The sequence below is a fragment of the Nyctibius grandis genome, chromosome 14 (assembly GCF_013368605.1).
Source record: "Nyctibius grandis isolate bNycGra1 chromosome 14, bNycGra1.pri, whole genome shotgun sequence".
Taxonomy (NCBI): domain Eukaryota; kingdom Metazoa; phylum Chordata; class Aves; order Nyctibiiformes; family Nyctibiidae; genus Nyctibius; species Nyctibius grandis.
In genome coordinates, this window is record NC_090671.1 from 13,798,517 (window position 1) to 13,817,374 (window position 18,858).

Consider the following 18,858-nt stretch of genomic DNA (forward strand, 5'->3'; position numbering starts at 1 on the left):
AAAAGCTCAGCTCACTCCAGGAGTGAAGGGGCTCATCTACGCAGGACAGCGGAACAGAGCTGGTGGTTTGTCGTGACAGAAACTCCTTCTTGGTGACCAGGCTCCACCAAGCACCAGCAGCTCCTGGCTGCAGCCCTTCAGACCAGGCTGAGCCTCCTGCCTGCACCCCCCTGCTCCAGAGGGAAGGTGCCAAAGGGGAATATGTCCATTAAAGCTCCAGAGCCACATCTGAATCCAATTCCTCTGTTCAAAACCGTACCTCTAGTGCTTGTAGCTGAGATAAATCCAAACCAAGAACTGGTGGGTTTCCAGAACAATTTATTTATCTAAGGAAGGTCCTCTGATAGCAGTAGTGGCTACGTTGTGATAAAGTGACACCGAGAAGATTTAACAATTTCTTCATTTAATAAGTGATTTTCACTACATGGTATTGTACACTGTTATCTGTTCAAAAAAGAGTAACAGTTTTTAAAAAACAAGATTCTGTGAGAGATTTATATAAACCGGTGACCAAGACCAACGCCTCAGGTTGGCTTATCTATTTTCTAGGCTGTTTGTAGAACAAAGTCTTTAGGCTAAAATGCACAAAACCAGTCAGGCAGATCCAGACCCATTTCCATAACTTCCAGCCGCCGCCGCCTGCCCCAGGCCCGACGCCACAGCCCAGCAGCCCCCTCGGTCGGACGTACGGAAATGGTACAAAAACGTGTTTACAGAATACACAGCACGGCATTTCTACTTGCTATTTCAAGTCAGGACTTCCTTTTATCTCCAAAAGGAAGGGGTGAAGGGAAAGCCCTGCCGACTCAGCGTGGTGGGTCGTGTACCAACAGTGTTCTAAGTGAACTTTGGCTTCAGGAAGGAGACACACACACGTAAAATAATGGCTTTAATCGTCGTTTGAAGGATACGGAGAGGGATGTGTGTCTGAATTAAATATACATCATACCAGTGACGCTGGCAAGGTTCAAGGTTGTTTTCTAATGTTGACAGCAATAAAACTAACGTGTCCATGACGAGACATTAAAAGAAAAGCAATCCCTTTAAAACAAATTTTAACATAAAAAAAGTTCACAGTGGTTTGTAAAAACAGTATGTGATTTCCGACAGTAACAAATCTCTACTCGCACAGCACACTAGTGCCCTCTTTAGATCCTAAAGAAGAAAACAAGCATTTACACTACTCATTGTACAGATTCAGAGTCGGTTGTACAATTACCCATGACGACAGGATCAGAGCTGTGGAGTGTACAGCATAACACCAACGAAAGGAAAGTTTAAAACTCTTTTTCCTGGGAGGGAGAAAAGTCTTTCATTCGCTGTTACAACCAGCAAATGCCATTCATCAAATTAAAAGGAAAACCACGAACACATCATCTATTTTGAGCAAGCTGAACAGTACACGTTACAGTTTTAAAAATGGAGGTTATATACTATGATACAAGTCCCAACAAGGCAGTGCCAAAGTGACTATTTCTTTGCTTGTTTTGTGATCATACCCCGGGGAGGTGTTACGGGTCTGCTGGAATTGGGCTTCTTTTTCTCTGCAGGTTTCAAAATCTGAAAAGACAGTTCAGTCATTTAGCAAAAAAATGTTTTAGCTTTCGTACAATTAATTAATTCACTAGTAAGGGCATTATACAAGTCATACATGTGCCAAGAAATAAATGTGTTTCCTACTCAGAGCAGCTGATCTGAGAGGCCGTGCCAACAGCTATAGCTTTGCTGGGATGATTTAATTCCAGGGTAAAAAAGTTCATCTACTCACACCAGCAAGGGCTTATTGCATTTTTGAAGACATGAGTGCAAACACAGCCCTGTCTACATGTGACATCTGTACAGATCTGTTTGAAACAAGCACTGTAGTTTGTAACAGTAAAGTTATCAATTCAAAATAGAGCAGATTTGAAGTGTGACCACACTAACCAGGAGGTAAAATCCTCAGATACCATACCTGAAAAGAGCACATTAGAGTTTCGTCCACACTCATCATGGCACCTGCATTATCAAATTCTCCACAGTAGTTTGGGGCAGAAAAGAGAGTTACCAATTGCCTCTTCGCAAAAAACTCATATCCATCTTCAACAACCTGCAGAGAGAAAAGCAGAAATATCAGACTGGGTAACTTCTTCCTGCCAAGGTGCAAAGCAGCTTTAACAGAGACAGTGGCTGAAAAACTGGCTACATCTGAGGAGCAGGAGTTCCAAACTTTTAGACCAAAATGGGAAGACTATTGCAGGATCCAGTTCAGCAACAGAGCCCATTAGCAATGAGAAAAAGCAGGATTCTGCTAGGTTCAAGACAATCTTGTTCAGGAATCAGGGCCACGGTTTATATGTATTAAGAAAAAAAAACATTAATTGCAAGGGTTGTTAAACACTGGGACAAGTTGTTCAGAGAGAGCAGAATCTCGATCCTTGCAGATAGTTAAAACTTGGCTGGACGAGATCCTCAGCACCTCAGGCTTACACTGGTTTGGCCTGTGTTGAGTACATGTGTGTAGGGTTGAATCAGATCACCACCTCAGGTCCCTCTGAACCTAAATTAGTCTATGGTTTAATGTACAAAATTAAAATACCTGATGAGCTCTACATATGAGATCCAAATCATGTTTATGGAGAAACTTAGCAACCACTTCAGCACCAAATGTGAAGGACACTCCTCTGTCATTTTCACCCCATCCTAAGACGTCCTTGTCAGGGTCAGACCACAAGAGATCACACAGCAGACCTTGATCCGGCACATCAGTGGGGCGCATAATTCGTCTTATCTGTTCCATTGACTGAAGGTCTGGTGACAAACCTGTTCAGAGTCAAGACACGTGTGGTTCACATTTTAGTCCAACTTTGCTCTGCAGGACTCGAGGTATTAATTCAAGACAAAAGTAACTTGTATTCAAACTGATTCACCATTGCAATTTCACATAGTTCAATGGCAACGTTAACTGACTTTTTTTAAATCCAGCACTTGTTTTAAAGCTTTTGTAACAGAAGAGAAGTCACGTCCTAAAAGACTTACTGGAGGCAAGATAAGCAAAACCATTTCCACATTTTACAGGATTACAATAATCTCACTGTAATATTTTGCAAGTGTCTGTTAAAAGAGCTTTTAAGTAAAAGAGACATTAATACTAGAAATGGCAGGGTATGGTTATTCGAAGGATCAGGCCTAGTAAGATAAAATACAGTATCAAACAGACCTCATACCATTTTTCACTGATCTGTCTCCCTGGGCAACTGTAATTACTTGCAAGAGATAAAACATTTAAGGTGCAATATGTATTTTATTACTTTGGAAAGCTGCATGAAGCAGCTATCACATAGCATACCAGAGCCAATTTCTACAAATGAAACTCCAAACCCGTCAGGTCGGACATGGCTTTGAGCAACCTGATCTAGTGAAAGATGTCCCTGCTCATGGCAGGGGGGATTCTACTAAACAATCTTTAACAGTGTCTTCCAAGCCAAACCATTCTGTGATTCTATGAAAACACGTTTTCAGAATGTACATAAAACTCCTAGTCATGTAAGTCTAAAAAAACCTACAAGGATCCTTTACTCAAAAGGAGAGGCTATTAAATATGCCTTTTGGTATAAAAGGAAAAGCAGATCATTGTGTCTGAAGTTACACTAATCAAGTTCAACCCTACCTCATACATGAGCCAAGGCAGAGAAAAATCCCTCAAGTTTTGAAGCCTCAGCAACATAAACATGAAATTGCCACGATTGATACTAGAGTATTAGTTTCTCAAATACCAGCTAAGGAACCGTAACTTACCCCCGTGACAGCAGAATATTTTCTCATCCACAATAGCTGCAATTGGTAAACAGTTAAAACAGTCTGTGAAGGTTTTCCACAGCTTAATATTGTATCTTCTCTTACCTAGAGGAGATTTTGGGGAAAAAACAGTCAATATGCTTTTCTAACACAACTACACCCAACCTAACATGGCTGCCTTAAGTTTACTAAGACTTGCAAAAAGTTAGCATTAAAGCCAATACACAATTTATCTTCTCTGATACCCACTGACATACTTTATTGCTTATAAGAAAGCTGCAAAGGTCTCTTCCAGGGTGGCAGAGCGCCCTGACGACAGCGCAAGTCTGTTCAACAGAACAACATTCAGTGTTGGCAGCCTGACTCTCCAGTCCCAACCTTGCTCTGGAAGATTATCCCTCGGAGAACTTGTTCAGTTCCAGTTGCCATTTGCTGTTTTCCTCAGGGGAAGACAGCAATTCTTGGAAAGCAGATTTTCTGTAAACTTCTGCTAGTGCTTTACCACATAAAGTCTCTCTAGGCAAGGAAACAGGACCGAAAAGTGAAACTGCTACGGTTTTACTTTCAAAGGGACTCTCGCAACAGATATGAACCCTGAACATATTTGTGATATATGACTAAGCCTGTGATTAATCTCTGAGGCGTCAACTCTGAAATACCATACATCTCTTTCCTCATGGAAGGAGAACAAGACGTGGAGAGTAATCTCGTAAGCTACAAGCCAAGTATGTCCCACAACACAAGTTGTGAGAACGTTTCAGCGCACAGTTGAACAGTTTTATCTGCATTTATTAAGTCATATCCTTTGAAACATGAGCACACACTTCTGCTTCACAGCAAAATTTCTTGTTATGCTAGGGTAAGGTCTACGTATAGTCTCCATCACAACAGACCTTAATGCACTCTGCAGTAACAGAGCTGGTACATCAACTGCACACAGCAACGTTGTGTTTGTTCAAAACATCCCTCAGATGAAAGAAACAGAGGTGAACTTCTGTAAAGCACATCAGTTCCCCCATCTCTCAGTAGATGACCTTATCTTCAGAACTTTAACAGTAAGTACCAGTGAGAACTGTGAGTTAACATAGTGGCCAATAAATAAAATTACCCACTTGCATGCTGCTTTGTACTGTGAGGATCAGATCAGGGAAAGGACACATTTCCCTTCCTAAACCAGGCCAAGGGCCCCCGGGAAGTGTGCAAAGAGAACTGCAAGTTAGGCAAGAATCATCTCACACTCCCACACCAGCACCTCCCACCCTGCTTTCCCAGGCCAAAGACGCACACAGCTGTATGACTTACATTCATCATAAAACCCATAAATTCTATTGATGCTGGCACATTCATGGTTCCCTCTGAGGAGGAAAAAATTCTCTGGGTATTTAATTTTGTAGGCCAATAGAAGACAAATTGTTTCTAAAGATTGTTTTCCTCTGTCAACATAATCACCAAGGAACAGGTAGTTGCTTTCTGGTGGAAAACCTCCATATTCAAAGAGTCGAAGCAAGTCATAGTACTGTCCATGGATGTCACCTGTAAGGAGGATTCAGAAACAACAGCTAAGTGACCCTTTGCTACAGTCTTTGATTCTAGAGAAAGAACAAATGAATGACACTTCAGAAAGTAAAAGCTTGAAGTTAGATACTGCTACAACGTACCTAAAAATTACAGTTTATCTTAACGTATATAAAATGATCACATTCTGAAGTCTGACATCTGTGTAACACAACAGTTAACTGCACTAAGACGAAGTATGTAGCTACTTAAAAATACTCACACACGTGTAAAACAAAAATTAGGATTCCAAGAAACCAACTGTTTGTTCACATGAAAATCTGACATCCAGTTAAATCCTTTACTTGACTAGTGGCTGTGAGATCAGGAACCTTTACCTCATTCTTGGTATTTCCACGCAGCATTAGTAATATTGATGGAAAACTGACCACCTGGGGCATTTGCTTTCCTTTGTACCATCCCTGGTGTTTTCTTGAAACACTCAGTATTTCAAATTCTAGCAGTGAAGTTGTATCAAAAATGAAATTGGTATTTCTGCCTTTGGTTTAAAACATGGTTTTGTTTCTGACAAGCAGAACACTAAATCATAGTTTTAGACTACCAATGTTATAAATATTGAACAAGCTACTTCAATTTGAAGTAAATCCTCAGTGTTAAGAGTAGGATAAAACACTGTTTGCTGGAAGCTGTTTAAAGTGCATTTATTGAGGCCTTTCTTTTGACATTCTTCATTCTTTTAGCATAACTAGACACGTACGTGTGTGCAAAATGAGCACCACTGTGTACAAGTATGGTGAAATCAAGCTAGAAAGTAATTCCAAGAAACAGTAAAGAAATTTAAGTTTCCAGCAGGATTTTACAATTTTGTCAAACCACTGTTCAACTCTGAACAGCAGCTACAATAAACTACGGCACTTCTCCTTCGTTTAGTCATGACTGGGCCAAACATTATTTCATTGATACAAAAACTCCTTTCCAAAACTTCATGTGAATCCTTTCCCCAAGAGACCTGGTAAACTGGACCAGTTACTTTTTGGGTTTGGATTATTTTGGTCCCCACTCCAATTCCCATGTTTGTTACCTCCTCCCCACTCCCCTGCCCTAAGCATCCAGCAGGGTTTTATCTTCCCTTTTGCTACAATCATTTATTAGTTCCACTGTTAATAAGTGAAACTAGCATCTGCCATTTGTCCTCTGCTTAAGGTCTGCATTTACCTGACAGCCCTCCTGCCCCAGCATCAAATCAAAATCACAGTACTCACCACATATTTTCAGTGGAGCTTCAAGTTCTAGTAGAATAGGCTGACTCAGGAAGATTTCTCTGGATTTCAAGCACAGTCCTCTAATTTCATTCTCTTGAAGCTGGACATTTTTGCCCGGTTTTGATCCTCGCACTGTCAGAAGGAGTCACAAGTCAGTTATCAAAATCAGCAACATCCCTGGTGTTATTTTAAGAGCCTGACTAAATGCCACTGTAATACAGAATGAGAAGAAAACAGGGTAATATCAGCCTGCTGAGGCGAAACTGCACTGCTGTGTTACCAGAGAAAGGGCAGTGTGTTCTGCTTCAGTTGTATGTGACTTTCATTTAACAGAATTCATGGCTCAAAACTTCCCCCGTTAAATGTCACATTTTAAATAGCATCACTTTAGTTCAATTTAGTTATAAAACCCATCTTGGACAATGTGACTATATATATATTTGGTCTGCACTTGAGAAAAGGAAGTCTCCCATTTAATCATCAACATCACAGCTCAAATGTGCAAGTTTCCCTAAACTACCATATGACCTTGCCCAAGCCAGTATCTAAACAAACAAGACCACAGCACCAATAAATACTGTACTGCCCCAATTTACACAGCAGGTAGCAAACAGGGAAGACAAAATAAGCACATGACTGGAAGGTCAGACCTATAAGAAAGGAAACATTTTTGGATCACAATACCAAAACAGCTCTCCTTATCGTTGCCTCTGAGCACAGGAAAAGACAAGCTAGCAGGAGATCTATCTCCCAGCCTCAGACCACTTCCCCCTCCGCCCCAATCCTTCCCCCCCGCCTCCATTACTGCTTCAGTCTGCCCCACTGCAACAATTCAGAATAGTTGGTTCCCTTTAACATCCATCAAAGCTGTCTTCCACCAGAACAGCTTTCCTTCCATTTATCTATCTCACCCGACACTTTCTGTTGCCCAGAAATACAAAGGATATTTCCATGGCAGCAATTCCGTGCAACAGCATTTATCAGGGTTAGGATAACACTAAATAAAAAAATGTGATCGTGCCATTACTGGTGAAGCTTATTGTGTTTTTATTTGGTGTCAAAACCAGTGACAACACGGAGCACTGACAAGGCTGAAGCAAAAAAGAAACCTGTAGCAAATTCCAGTAACATTATGGAATAAGAGCAGTCATGTTCTACAACAAAACCCACTGGTTTAGCTGCATCAAAGCCAAATGACCTCACAACTTCAGCCTCAGATGCCTGGAAACACTCTGACAACACCTCGAGACAGAATCACTACACTGGTCATGCTGCCTAGTGAGGTGACTTACTGTGCACAACTCATGGCACTGAGACTGAAGAGTCTATGCTCTTATCCAAAAAGTCTTTAGCTGCCAAAAAGCAATCAACAAGGCACAAACCCTTTCAAATACAAGAATCTAGGCAATATTATCTGCCTGAATTCCTTAATAACCTTTTAGATACCTTTTCAGTCTAATTCCCTTGACATCGTTTAACCTCAGAAGGAGAAATCTGGAAGCTACAGATGACTCCAATCTCTGTACTGTCACTGGGGGCCTTGCACTGTATGTAACCAAGAAGTGAGCACTGCAATAGGAAAGGCCACGGCGGGGCGGGGGGGGGGGGCATGTTTTAGGAAGAGTAAGAACAAGAACGGTTGTATTCCCAAGGGATTACAATTCCTCATTAGCACAGAAGTTTCCTCCTTTTGTGCAAGCCTCTGATCAAGAGTAGAAAACATTGTTCAGTCAGCATGCATCTTACCTAGACCACAAATAAAATAATGATTGTGTATTATCCACCCATAAAACCAAGTGTCACGGGGCGCAATCTCTACCAGCGCTTACAGCGATACCACCAAAACAATTCCACCCTGCACCTGACTCCCAGAGACCCTGGTCATGGTGGCACAGGCTGCCCTACAGAATCATTGACAACACCCTAAAACACAACCTTTCCTCAAACAAGCTTCCAAATTAAACTTTAGTTCAAATTACAATGTCTACAGACAGTGACATTAAGTTAATTGTAGGTCGAAAGTCATGGCTGTAACAATGTTATCTTTCAAGCAATACATGCTCCTCTATTACTCACTGCCTATGTATTATCACTCAACAGGGACATGACATGGCAACACTGGAATTACCACTAAACTTCATGTCTTCCATTAAAACATTCAAAGTAATGAAGCATATAAATGAAAGTTAAATCTTTGTCACAGCCTGTTATCATGCATGAGGCTTTTCATCTGCACAGTAATTTTTTCATCCATACAGTAATTTTGCAAACACTCCTGAGCAATGAGCAAGTTATTCAAAACTCCAGATTTCCAGAAGCAACAAAGAACAGAAATTTATAGAATAAAGTGATCAGCTGGCTGAATTATAAATGTTACATTTCCCCCTACTCTTAGATTTCACAATTCACCTTTGTTTTTCTGATAACACAGTATACTTGTATTTAGTTTTCTGAGAAGCCAAAAATCTAACTTTCCATGATTTGGTCTTGTTAGAAACTGCTAAAACAAAACCCTGTACCCTCACATCCATAAATTAGAAAGTATAAATTATTATACAGTCTATGTAATGCTCTGAGTCACTAAAGCTCATGAATAAAGCATATGCATTCACTTTTGCTGAAGATTAAATGAAAATCTGAAAGCTGACTGTTTCAGACACAAGTTTCCTATGTTTCTCCAATATATTTTCATTGAACCAGTATAATCCTCATGCAGTTTTCGGTGCCTGCTTGTAGAAAACCTTGACAAGATAAAGCAATGCTTTGTTGCAGTTCACAAACTCACTAGCACAGATACCAGAAGGATGAAAGAAGAACAGGACAATTTGATTCAGTTCTGTAGCACGCTGCCTGCCAACAATGTTTTGACCACTTTCGTCCAACGTGGGATCAGCACAGAAGAAACGAGTGTTCAATTTCTTCTAACATTGACCTATATATCCTGAAAAGCTGGAAAAAATATTTTTGGCTTCAGAAGAATCAAATATGCAGAAATGCATGTTGGTTTGAGAAATCTGTTTTTTTTTTTTAGTGCAAGGATTTTCTCATCCACAAGTAAAGAGCTGGCAAGGAAACGCAGGATGTTCAGTCTGAATGACTTCTTAAAAGGTTTCTCTGATTGAGGCTTCGAGTTACTTAGTCCCACTAAGAAATGCAAAAATAATACACTATGAAAAATACATGGTGTTTACAGTTTCTTTTCTCTGCTTTGGACCAAAACAAGGCAGCTTGCAGAGATCAGACAGCATGATACTAATTGGCAGCTTGGTCATAAAGTCAAAAGAGCAGCTCAATAGTACTGTACATGCACATTTGTTCTTTCAGGGCATAAAAATTAACCTCTCTCAGAAATGACAGTCTGGAACTGACAGCAGAACAAGCTAAAGATTAACCAGTTGAGGAAAAAAGACAGCCTATTTCAAATATTTTATTTATGTCTTGTCTCAACATACTGCTGCACTATTTCCAGACAGTTATATATTCCCACCCTCTTTTAGGCAGAGATGCTCCTGTTCTTAAAAATAATTTTTTGAGAGCTTGAATTTCAATGTCCAGTCTGGGCAGTCTTCTAACAAGGAAAATCTCCACTGTACAAGTACGAGACGTTTTGGAAAAATAAGCTCCCCACTGGATAGAAAAGACAACAGGAAAGAGCCCTCCCTGGAGCCTGGATCATCTCCTCAGAGGTACTGACTTGAGCATAGGTCCCAACTATTAAAATTAATGTTGCTTTCCAAGACAAGGAGGAAAACTGCTGGAAAGCAACAACACATACCAACTCTAAACTGAAGGCTCTAAGCAGAGGTGAGTGCAGTATGACAGCTGCCTGGCAGACAGCGAAAAGGAAGGAAAAGGAAAAGGAAGAGCAAGAACTTAACCGCACCCCTGACATCTTGGTGCAAGCAAACAGAGCTAGCACAAAGCATGGCTGCAGCTGCAGGAGTTAAACCACCACCTGACATCCAGGATAACTTTTATATATTCCTTTTTGAAGGATAAATGGGTCAAGAACTGTGGGATCTAGAACGTACAACAGTCAGAAGACCACATGCACGTAGAGTACAACAGACTTCTACACCACATCTCATCACTAGCATTTTCCAATGTTCAGTTTGCTGCCACACAATCCTTTAATGAAGGCAAATGCTATTTTAAAACTGAGTATATTACCTCATTCAAGGTTAGTATGAAAGGGACAGATACTTACAAAAGTATTAAAAAACAGCAGATTATTCAAAAATATTAGAAATTTCAGTGATCCAAACATCTCATTTTCCTTCAGTATTACATTAAAAGAAGCAGCTGAAATGCTGTCAACTGAAGTGCTAGAATCAAGTTCTCAGACAGAAAATGTCCTTAAGAAAACAGTCTATCAGCAGGTCAGTTCATTTTTTGGCTTATTAAACGAGTCTCCCAGTTTTACCGTATTTCACATTAAAATGTCTGCAATGCTAGAGACACTTCCAAAAATACTGCAGGTTGGTTTTAATCTTGCGTTCAGCAGTTCCTGATGACAGTTTCACATTCAGTTTCGCACCACAGGCACAAAGGGAATAAATAACTTGAAAGTGGTTGATGTAAAAAAGGTTTTACTTTACTGCAGGCTCTACCAACTTTGATCAGATCATTTCAAATTCATAATTGAAACTGAAAAGCAACTCCTCAGTGCCCAAGCCCCTAAAAAGAAAAAGTTCTAGTCTACTTTTTAGGATGATGAAAGTTCACAGCAGCGTTATCAAACAAGAGTCTGCCTGACTGCAAAATTTTCATCGTGTAACACGCTTCCACACCGGAGAGAGCTTCGTAGCAACAGGTACTCACACCGATCACGCATACTCATGGGATGACAAATTCCTCCACTTCACTGACTGAGCAACGAACACAGAGTTTAACTGACTTATCTGAATCCACAGCAGTGATAGGAACCTAATCCTTGTCCTCCAAATGCAGAGCTCCTATTTCCCATTATTAGCAACTGCTGCCACACAGCAGGAAACAATTAACATTAAGCTACACAAAGTATGGAAAAATATATGGTTTGAGGTCAACAAGTGCTGCTCGTCTATTAGAAACTTTATCACAGTATCCCAACTCATCAACAAGTGAAATCAGATTAACATTGTGCAAATCAGACAGACACTTCTCTCAGTACATGAAGTTAAACAGCAAGAAGCTTCAGATCCAATCAATGCTGTATTTAGCAGAAAGGCGAAAAAAAAAATCTGAGAACTGCATTTGCAAGAACCAGTCTTCTCTGTTGTCAGCAAAAGTTTATCCATACTCTTTGGCTCAACTATTTTTAATAACTGGATGATCCTCTTTTCCCCATTTAAAGCACATTAGAAAGAATATCTCCTTGACAGCTATACAACAGGCTTTACTGGGAATAGAAATCTGTGGGTGTATAAACAGGAAAGTTTGAGGATTTAGTCTTTTTGCTGATTTTGGTGCACAAACCAGGATTTCAGCTTTCAGAACGGCTACCGCCATTCTAGCCCCGCATGGCTTTATCCAAAGTAGCCTCCATTCATTACTTAGTTTTCCCTTAATAGCGTTTGCCGAGGCTGCAGCACACAAAAAGATCTTCAGAAACATATTTCAACTTGGGTTCCACTCACATATGTTGAAACTGTGTTATTTTACCCCGTTATTTATCGTTACCATGGTAAGACCAGTATGTTTCAATCTTGTTTTCTAGATACGTTACTATAGCTCCATTTTCAAACCAGACCCTCCTGATCTGTGAAAAGCTGCCAATGCATTAGATGAAGGAAACCCATAAGGGGCTCGAGCAATAGGAACATCATCTGACACGGCATGGAAAGGAAGCCATGCTCACGCTCAGGGAACCTCGGGATTTGTTACTCATTCTTTGCCTGGAGCTGAGCAGGAATTCTGCCATTTCCTGGAACCCCTTCCATGACCATACAGATGCCACTGATTTTTCACCTTACAGGGAGCTTATTCCTCCGTAAAGTGAGTTAGTTCCATAACTATTCGAGCCTTTATCCACTATCAAGGACACTTAGGAAACTTTTCAATACTCAGTGCAGGACACTGTCATTTACTGTACTTTAGAAGCCTTATTCAGTTACTAAAAGTGACAAAATTAGACAACCTGTACTCATAAAATGTCCCTATCAGAACACAACCCTCATAAGTAAAGAGGTGACAAATATAAATTCAATTACAGTAAGAACAGATCAGTATGTTCAATGTTTCCAAGGTTGAGAACAATGTTATTGAAAAATGGTTTTTGTGACATTTCAATGCCAAATGGCTCTGTACTATAAACATTCAGAGCAAGAAAGACTCTTCAAATATTTACCTTAGAATGAGAAGCTAAATACACACTTTCAGGCCTTTTAAAGAACATACTAATATTTCAGCTAACTGGCCTCATGTGTGTGGGAAAATATCAACTGTTTGGGGAAAAAGTAAGAATAATGTCATTTGATCAGAGAAGTCAGGATAGAAAGCAAATAAACTGCCTCACAAATACATTATTAATACCTTATATTAAGAACAGAAGTGAGTACTTTATTATTCACCGTTTAACCACTTCCCTTTACCTCGACCATCAGACTAGATTCACGACTGGGGTAGCTCTTTGGTCTCTTCCAACAGTGCAGTGCTAAGGCATATTATAAAACATGAATACCTGCTCAGCTATATTTTCTCACTGATTTGAAATATTTCCTCAAGTATGTCCTTAATACTTGGGTTTGTTACTTTCAAAAAGGAAGGGATAATGCCCCCGTCCATTTTGCATTTTGCAAATCCTTTGCATTTATTAGCAAAATCATCTAAAGTTAACTGTTATAAAAATATGTAAGTATATAGTTTAAAGGCAGCTGTAATAAACCAAATTGCTCTAAAATTTAAAGCTTGCACAAGGATCTGGGCAACTCAGTTTGTAAGTTGATTATTGAAACAGATTTTGCAGTGTTTTCATGCTTGAGTGTGATTTTAAACTGTGCACAACCTTGTCTGAAAAGGGCATCACTTGAAACAGAGTTCTGGTACAGGCACACCAGGCTTTGTACAACTAACATTAGGTGGTTGTTCTACCAGAACCACACTGAAAAATAATTTCTCCTTTGCTCCAAATCTAAATAGGATGGGAATCCTTACACATACTTTAGATATTTTTTCCCCTCCATTTAATATCCTGCAGACCTCCACTTTAGAAGTTCAGTCCTCTCATCTACCTAGCTGGACCTTAACAATTTCAGGGAAAGGCTGAGCCAAGAAAATTTTAAACAACCGAAGAGAATGGCATTTGCACAGTAATTCACACAATTTAGCACTCTCTAAAAAACGCAGCGTTTGCTAAAATGCAGTATCATTTTGCCCTTTCTGGAAAAAAAGGTATACAAATGACAGACTGCCACAAAGGTTCATCACTACTCTGTGTGGAAAACATGTTTATAATAGATATTTAATAAGCAACAAAAAAACCCACTAGCATAGGTTAGGAATTGGCAATTGTTTTAAATATTGAAAGACAATCGTTGCCTCAAGGAATCCAAAATCCCAGCTGAAACGTCAAGACAGGAAAAAAAATTTAATCTCAGTTCTGGTAGCTGATGCAACCTCAGGTAACATCTTTAGCTGCATGAACCATCTCTTAAAAGATCTTGTCAGTAAACCTTCTGAAGCCTGATTTACAAACTGTCATCTTCTCCCAAGGTGTAACACTGATATAAGCTGGGTGAGACCACAACATACTGATGTAGTACATCTGACTACTTTTTGAAACTTTAAACCAGAGAAATCCTTCAAATATCTTTCTAGGATTATCTTACTCCATGGTTTTGATATTAAGAACTTAACACTTTGACAAAATTGCACTAGTTACGCTAAGGGTAATCAAGTAAGAACTGTAACTAATAGCTGCAGTAAAATTGAGCATGTATTAGTATGTCACCAAACATATAACATACAGGACCTGACATCTACAAATCGTACTACTAAAGTTTCAGGAAAACCCTGCTCTAAATTTATGAAGGGAAGCCTTTAAGTAATTTAAACCAGGGCAGTTTAAATTGGTAACAGGCAAAACCCAAAACAGATCACAGGAAAAGCCCTACTTACTTTTACTTATTCTAGTTCAATAATCCCATAATACATTTATAGGATTTTTAACTCCAAATAATTTCTAGAGTAGCACTATTGTTCCTCTGCCTGACCTTTTGCTATCCAAGCCATTACACAAGCAAAATCTTGTAAGAGTGTAATACAGCTGAAAGACATTTCTTCACCATTTGCCTCAGATGACACCGTGCCAAATGGAAAAAAGTTAAACCCCTGACCAAGCTCTTCAAGCTAAGCCGGGGTGAGATGCCTGCCCTGACATATGTGAAATGAGACTGGATCAGGCTATCCTCCTTCCCTGAATAATTATGATTTTCCTTGATGCCTGGAAGAAAATCACTGGCTACTTCTCAGCTTTTTGCCCTAGGAAAGATCATCCAACAATTCTAGTCCGGTGTCGACTCCTGCAACCCAAGGTATGCTGCTGAAGACACCTCCTGCAACTGCCACCTTTTCCTTTGATTTAGAAACTCTCACACAACTCTTTCCAACCCAAAGCACTAATGACACGAGACAATAAGCCCTTCCACACTCTGCCTGAAACACCAACACCCAACCCTCTATTCACACCCAAAAAAGCCACCATATGTTACGAATTAAGAGCCGAAGTCCTATGGCAGCATTAACGCGAGCAGCTACCCAAAGCTAAAACACCCTGAACCCACACAAACCTCCTCCCGACTTTCTCAAAAGCTGCCTCAACACTCTCCAACCACGCTAAGTCTCACTTCCAGAGCCCCACGACTACCCAGCCAAGCACAGACCTCATGTGCGCGTGTAGAAGGCGGGAGGAAAAAAAAAAAAACAGGTTTTTTAAAACACTTTCCTACGAAAATACCACTAAATTAAGCATCTCCGTAGAGCTGCGGGGGAGGAGAAGGGGGGCAGCCGGCTGCTCCCAACGCTGCACCGGGAGCACGGAGGGGACCAGAGGGCAGGAACAGCTCGGGAACACACGGGCTGAGGGGAAAGTCGGGGCTGACGGGCAGAGGCGATTCCCGGGCAGACAAAGCGTCCTCCCGCCCCTCCATTTTGCCGCCTCCCCCCCGAGCCCCCACGGGCGGGCGGGACGCGGTGCAGCACCCGCGGCGCCGGCTGAAGCGGGACCGCGGAGGCGCCGCGCGGTCGAGCCCGGCCGCCACTCGCCCCGCGGCCACCCGCCCCGCGCCTTCCCCGACCCTCACCCTCCAGCAGCCGTTGGATGATGCTGTCGATGTTCAGTTTGTCTATATCCGCCATCGCCTCTCAGCGGCCGGGCGGACCCCTGCCCGCGGCTCCCCTCCCTCCGCTCGCTGCTTGGCCGGCCCAACTCCTCTCCTCGTTCTGTCGCGTTTTTCCCCTTCCCCCTCTCGCCTTCTTCCCTCTCTCTCTTCCCCCCCCGCCCCCCCCTCAGCCGCCGGGCTCAGCTGAGACCCAGCACTGAACAAAATGGCCGCCGTCCCCTCAGCGAGCTCAGCCAGCGCACGGATACTACGAGCGTGACGCGCCTCACCGGAACCCTCTTATAGGCCGGGCGGGAAGAGCGGGGCGGGTGAAGGCAGCGCCGCGTCCCGCGCTTGCGGAATCCTTCCGCTCACGGGAGGTGAAATAGTGCGGTGCTGCCGCCTCCCGGTGCTGGTGCTGCTGCTGCTGCAGGGTCCGGCCTCGGTCCGTCGGAACCTGACCGTGAGCTGGACCGACAGGCCGTTTGGCGTCTGCTGATGGCGGGACGCAGTGGCTGGGGTCGGCTTCTATCAGTGCTGGCTCCTCACGGCACCTGCTCGGAGGCCGCGTTGTCTCCACCCGTGAAGGGGTGTGGGTTGGTGTGGAGCGTGAGGGGTGCGGAATGGCCGCCCCCCTGCCTTAAAACAGGGCGAACACCACCACAGTCACGCCTGCAGCTGCCACCTTCCTCGCGGGGTGCTGCGGCCTGCGGGGAGGAGGCCTGTGGGGTGCGCAGGGCTGTGCCACTGGTGGGGTGACCAGGTGAAGGCGGCGGTGGCCCCTTCCCACTCCCTGCACACCCCGGCCTGGACCCGCAGGGTGCCCATGGCTGACTCTGGGTGCCCATGGCTGGCTCTGGGTGCCCATGGCCGGCTCTCAGTGCCTGCTCACTGCTGGGCTGGAAGCTCCTGTCTCACTTGTTCACAGGAGTTTCTGCAGCCTGAGCAAACCCTTCAGCTCCTGAGCAACCTCAGATACGTGGCTCTCCCCCTGCAAATACTTTCAGTAATAAATGTACACTGCTTTGAAATCCTTACAGGTGGAGAAATTAGCCTACTCTTTCAAGAGCATCTTACTATTTTATCTCACACTTCTGCTCTTATTTTATTCTATATTTAGCTACGGCTTGGCTACAAGCAATTAAACAAGGTTCTGCTTGTAAATTGGATTGTGTTTGCAAGGGAGAGGGGCTGTGCGGGCCTTTCCCACTGTTCAGTTTGCATCTCTGACCGAATATTGTTTAATTGCTTTATTTTCTCCTACTTTAATTTGCAGGGATGGCTGTGTCAACCTCTTTCCTCCTCCCCTCCTCGCGTGAATTGCTCCCACTATGCATGCTGGATTCCTACTGCTGACAGTTACACAATGTTCATAACAGCTTATTACCGTGGTGGGGCCAGAGCAGAGTTCGGGTTCGTGAGGGCGATAAAGCGAAGGACTTGCAGTCTCAGCACACCTTAGATCTGGCGGGAGGAAGGAGATAAGAGGACGCAGACAGAGTCTGCCCCAAACGCAGGTGCCTGCCCATTGCAAAACGTAGCTTCAACACTCGACTTCCCCGAGCAAACGCTTATCGTAACGAGCACGCCCAAGCCAATATGCTAATCTTAGTCACGCTGGTGTAAGCCCAAAGTAACCCTGTTGAAGACAATAGAGGTACTTCAGATTTACGTCAACGTGACAGCATTTGCAGATTTACATCTGTTTTTGCACTGCACCTTCCCGGGAGCTGTCCCCCTGGCTCTTTGGCACCAAATGCTTGCTTTCTTTTTCAAATCCTTTCTAAATCTGTGCGTCAAGTTATTCTCTTGGGCTTAGCTGAATTATTTAAAAAGGGAAATTGGTCCTACGTGTCCAGAGGAACCTTGTTTTCCTTGCTGGAAATCTCTTTATCTTATCTCATCCTTCAGCTGTTACCCCCTCTCCAGGGACAAGTCCTGTGAGGATCTGAGCACCTTTGGTGGGGTGCAGAGTCCCTTTCACTCCTGTTAATTCTCTGGGAAATGGGGTGGAGGGGGAGAGCTCAGCACCTTCCAGGGTGTGACCTGGGAGATGTGCTTGGGAATTCACTGGGAGCACTGTACTTCTGGAAGGAAGGATCCAGCCCTTCAAAAGAGCCCGGTGAGGGCAAAGAATGTCTCTCACTTGCTGAACCACACCAGGCAAGGTCCAAAGCACTGTCAGTTCTTGTTAAAAGAGGCGTAGCCAAAGCGAAGGGAAAGCAGTGACAGATAAAGGTGAATCTGTCGAGGCCCTGTCATCACTTTAATACCCAACACGCCTGGCTACAGCTCTGCATCTCGGCAGCAGCCGCCAACGCTTGGTGTCCTGTTCGGAGGGGGCTGTGTTTTTGCACAGGGTCTTCTTCATTTACATAAAAAATCAGGACCCCGACTTAACAGCAGGAAACTCTGTGATGAGCCAGAGATATTAAAATGCCACTGCAAAATTATCTTTTTAACAAACTAACTTTTCTCTGCTGGAAATAACAAGCCTTGCCCCACACCAGCTTCTCTGATTAGAAAAGGGACCCAGCCAAGGTGTTATAAATAACCTGAAACTATTTTGTTCTCTGGTCTTGTTGACTACAACAACGATTTATTTCTAGAGGGGGAACAATCAGGGAAATCCCTTTGTCCTCAAACTGTGCACACAGGCTTGAAGCATTCCATAATTTTGAAGCTTATGGTTCATATATTCCCCCCTTCTTACTATTTGCCTACAATTTGCATTCTAGTTTGCTAAATACATGATGATATACAGTTTGTTTCACTTGCAGCTCTGAGAGCTTTGTGTCTTTTCCTCCTTCCCCCCCTCCATGAAATTCCACAAATAAATCACTGCTTTGGTAACATTCCTTGGAAGCTTCTGTGTAAAATATCTTTCCCCACTGATTTGTCCTCCCTCTCTCATGCACATGCATCTTCTGTTTATCGTACGGTTGCTCATTGTCTGGCTGTGTTTAAAAATATATATATATTATATATATAATACCCACCCTCAT

The 18,858-nt window shown here is 42.6% G+C and overlaps 1 protein-coding gene across 1 annotated transcript; it reads right to left on the bottom strand.

The window, feature by feature from the left end:
* Positions 1 to 386: 386 nt before the first annotated feature.
* Positions 387 to 16,011, bottom strand: PPP1CC (protein phosphatase 1 catalytic subunit gamma). The gene is made up of 7 exons (XM_068412261.1): positions 15,836 to 16,011; positions 6,555 to 6,686; positions 5,080 to 5,310; positions 3,778 to 3,882; positions 2,579 to 2,802; positions 1,955 to 2,089; positions 387 to 1,560 (listed from the first exon to the last, which is right to left on the bottom strand). Exons 1-7 carry the CDS (start codon positions 15,888 to 15,890, stop codon positions 1,471 to 1,473), a joined length of 972 nt encoding a protein of 323 aa, XP_068268362.1. The 5' UTR covers positions 15,891 to 16,011; the 3' UTR covers positions 387 to 1,470.
* Between the last annotated feature and the right edge of the window lie 2,847 nt (positions 16,012 to 18,858).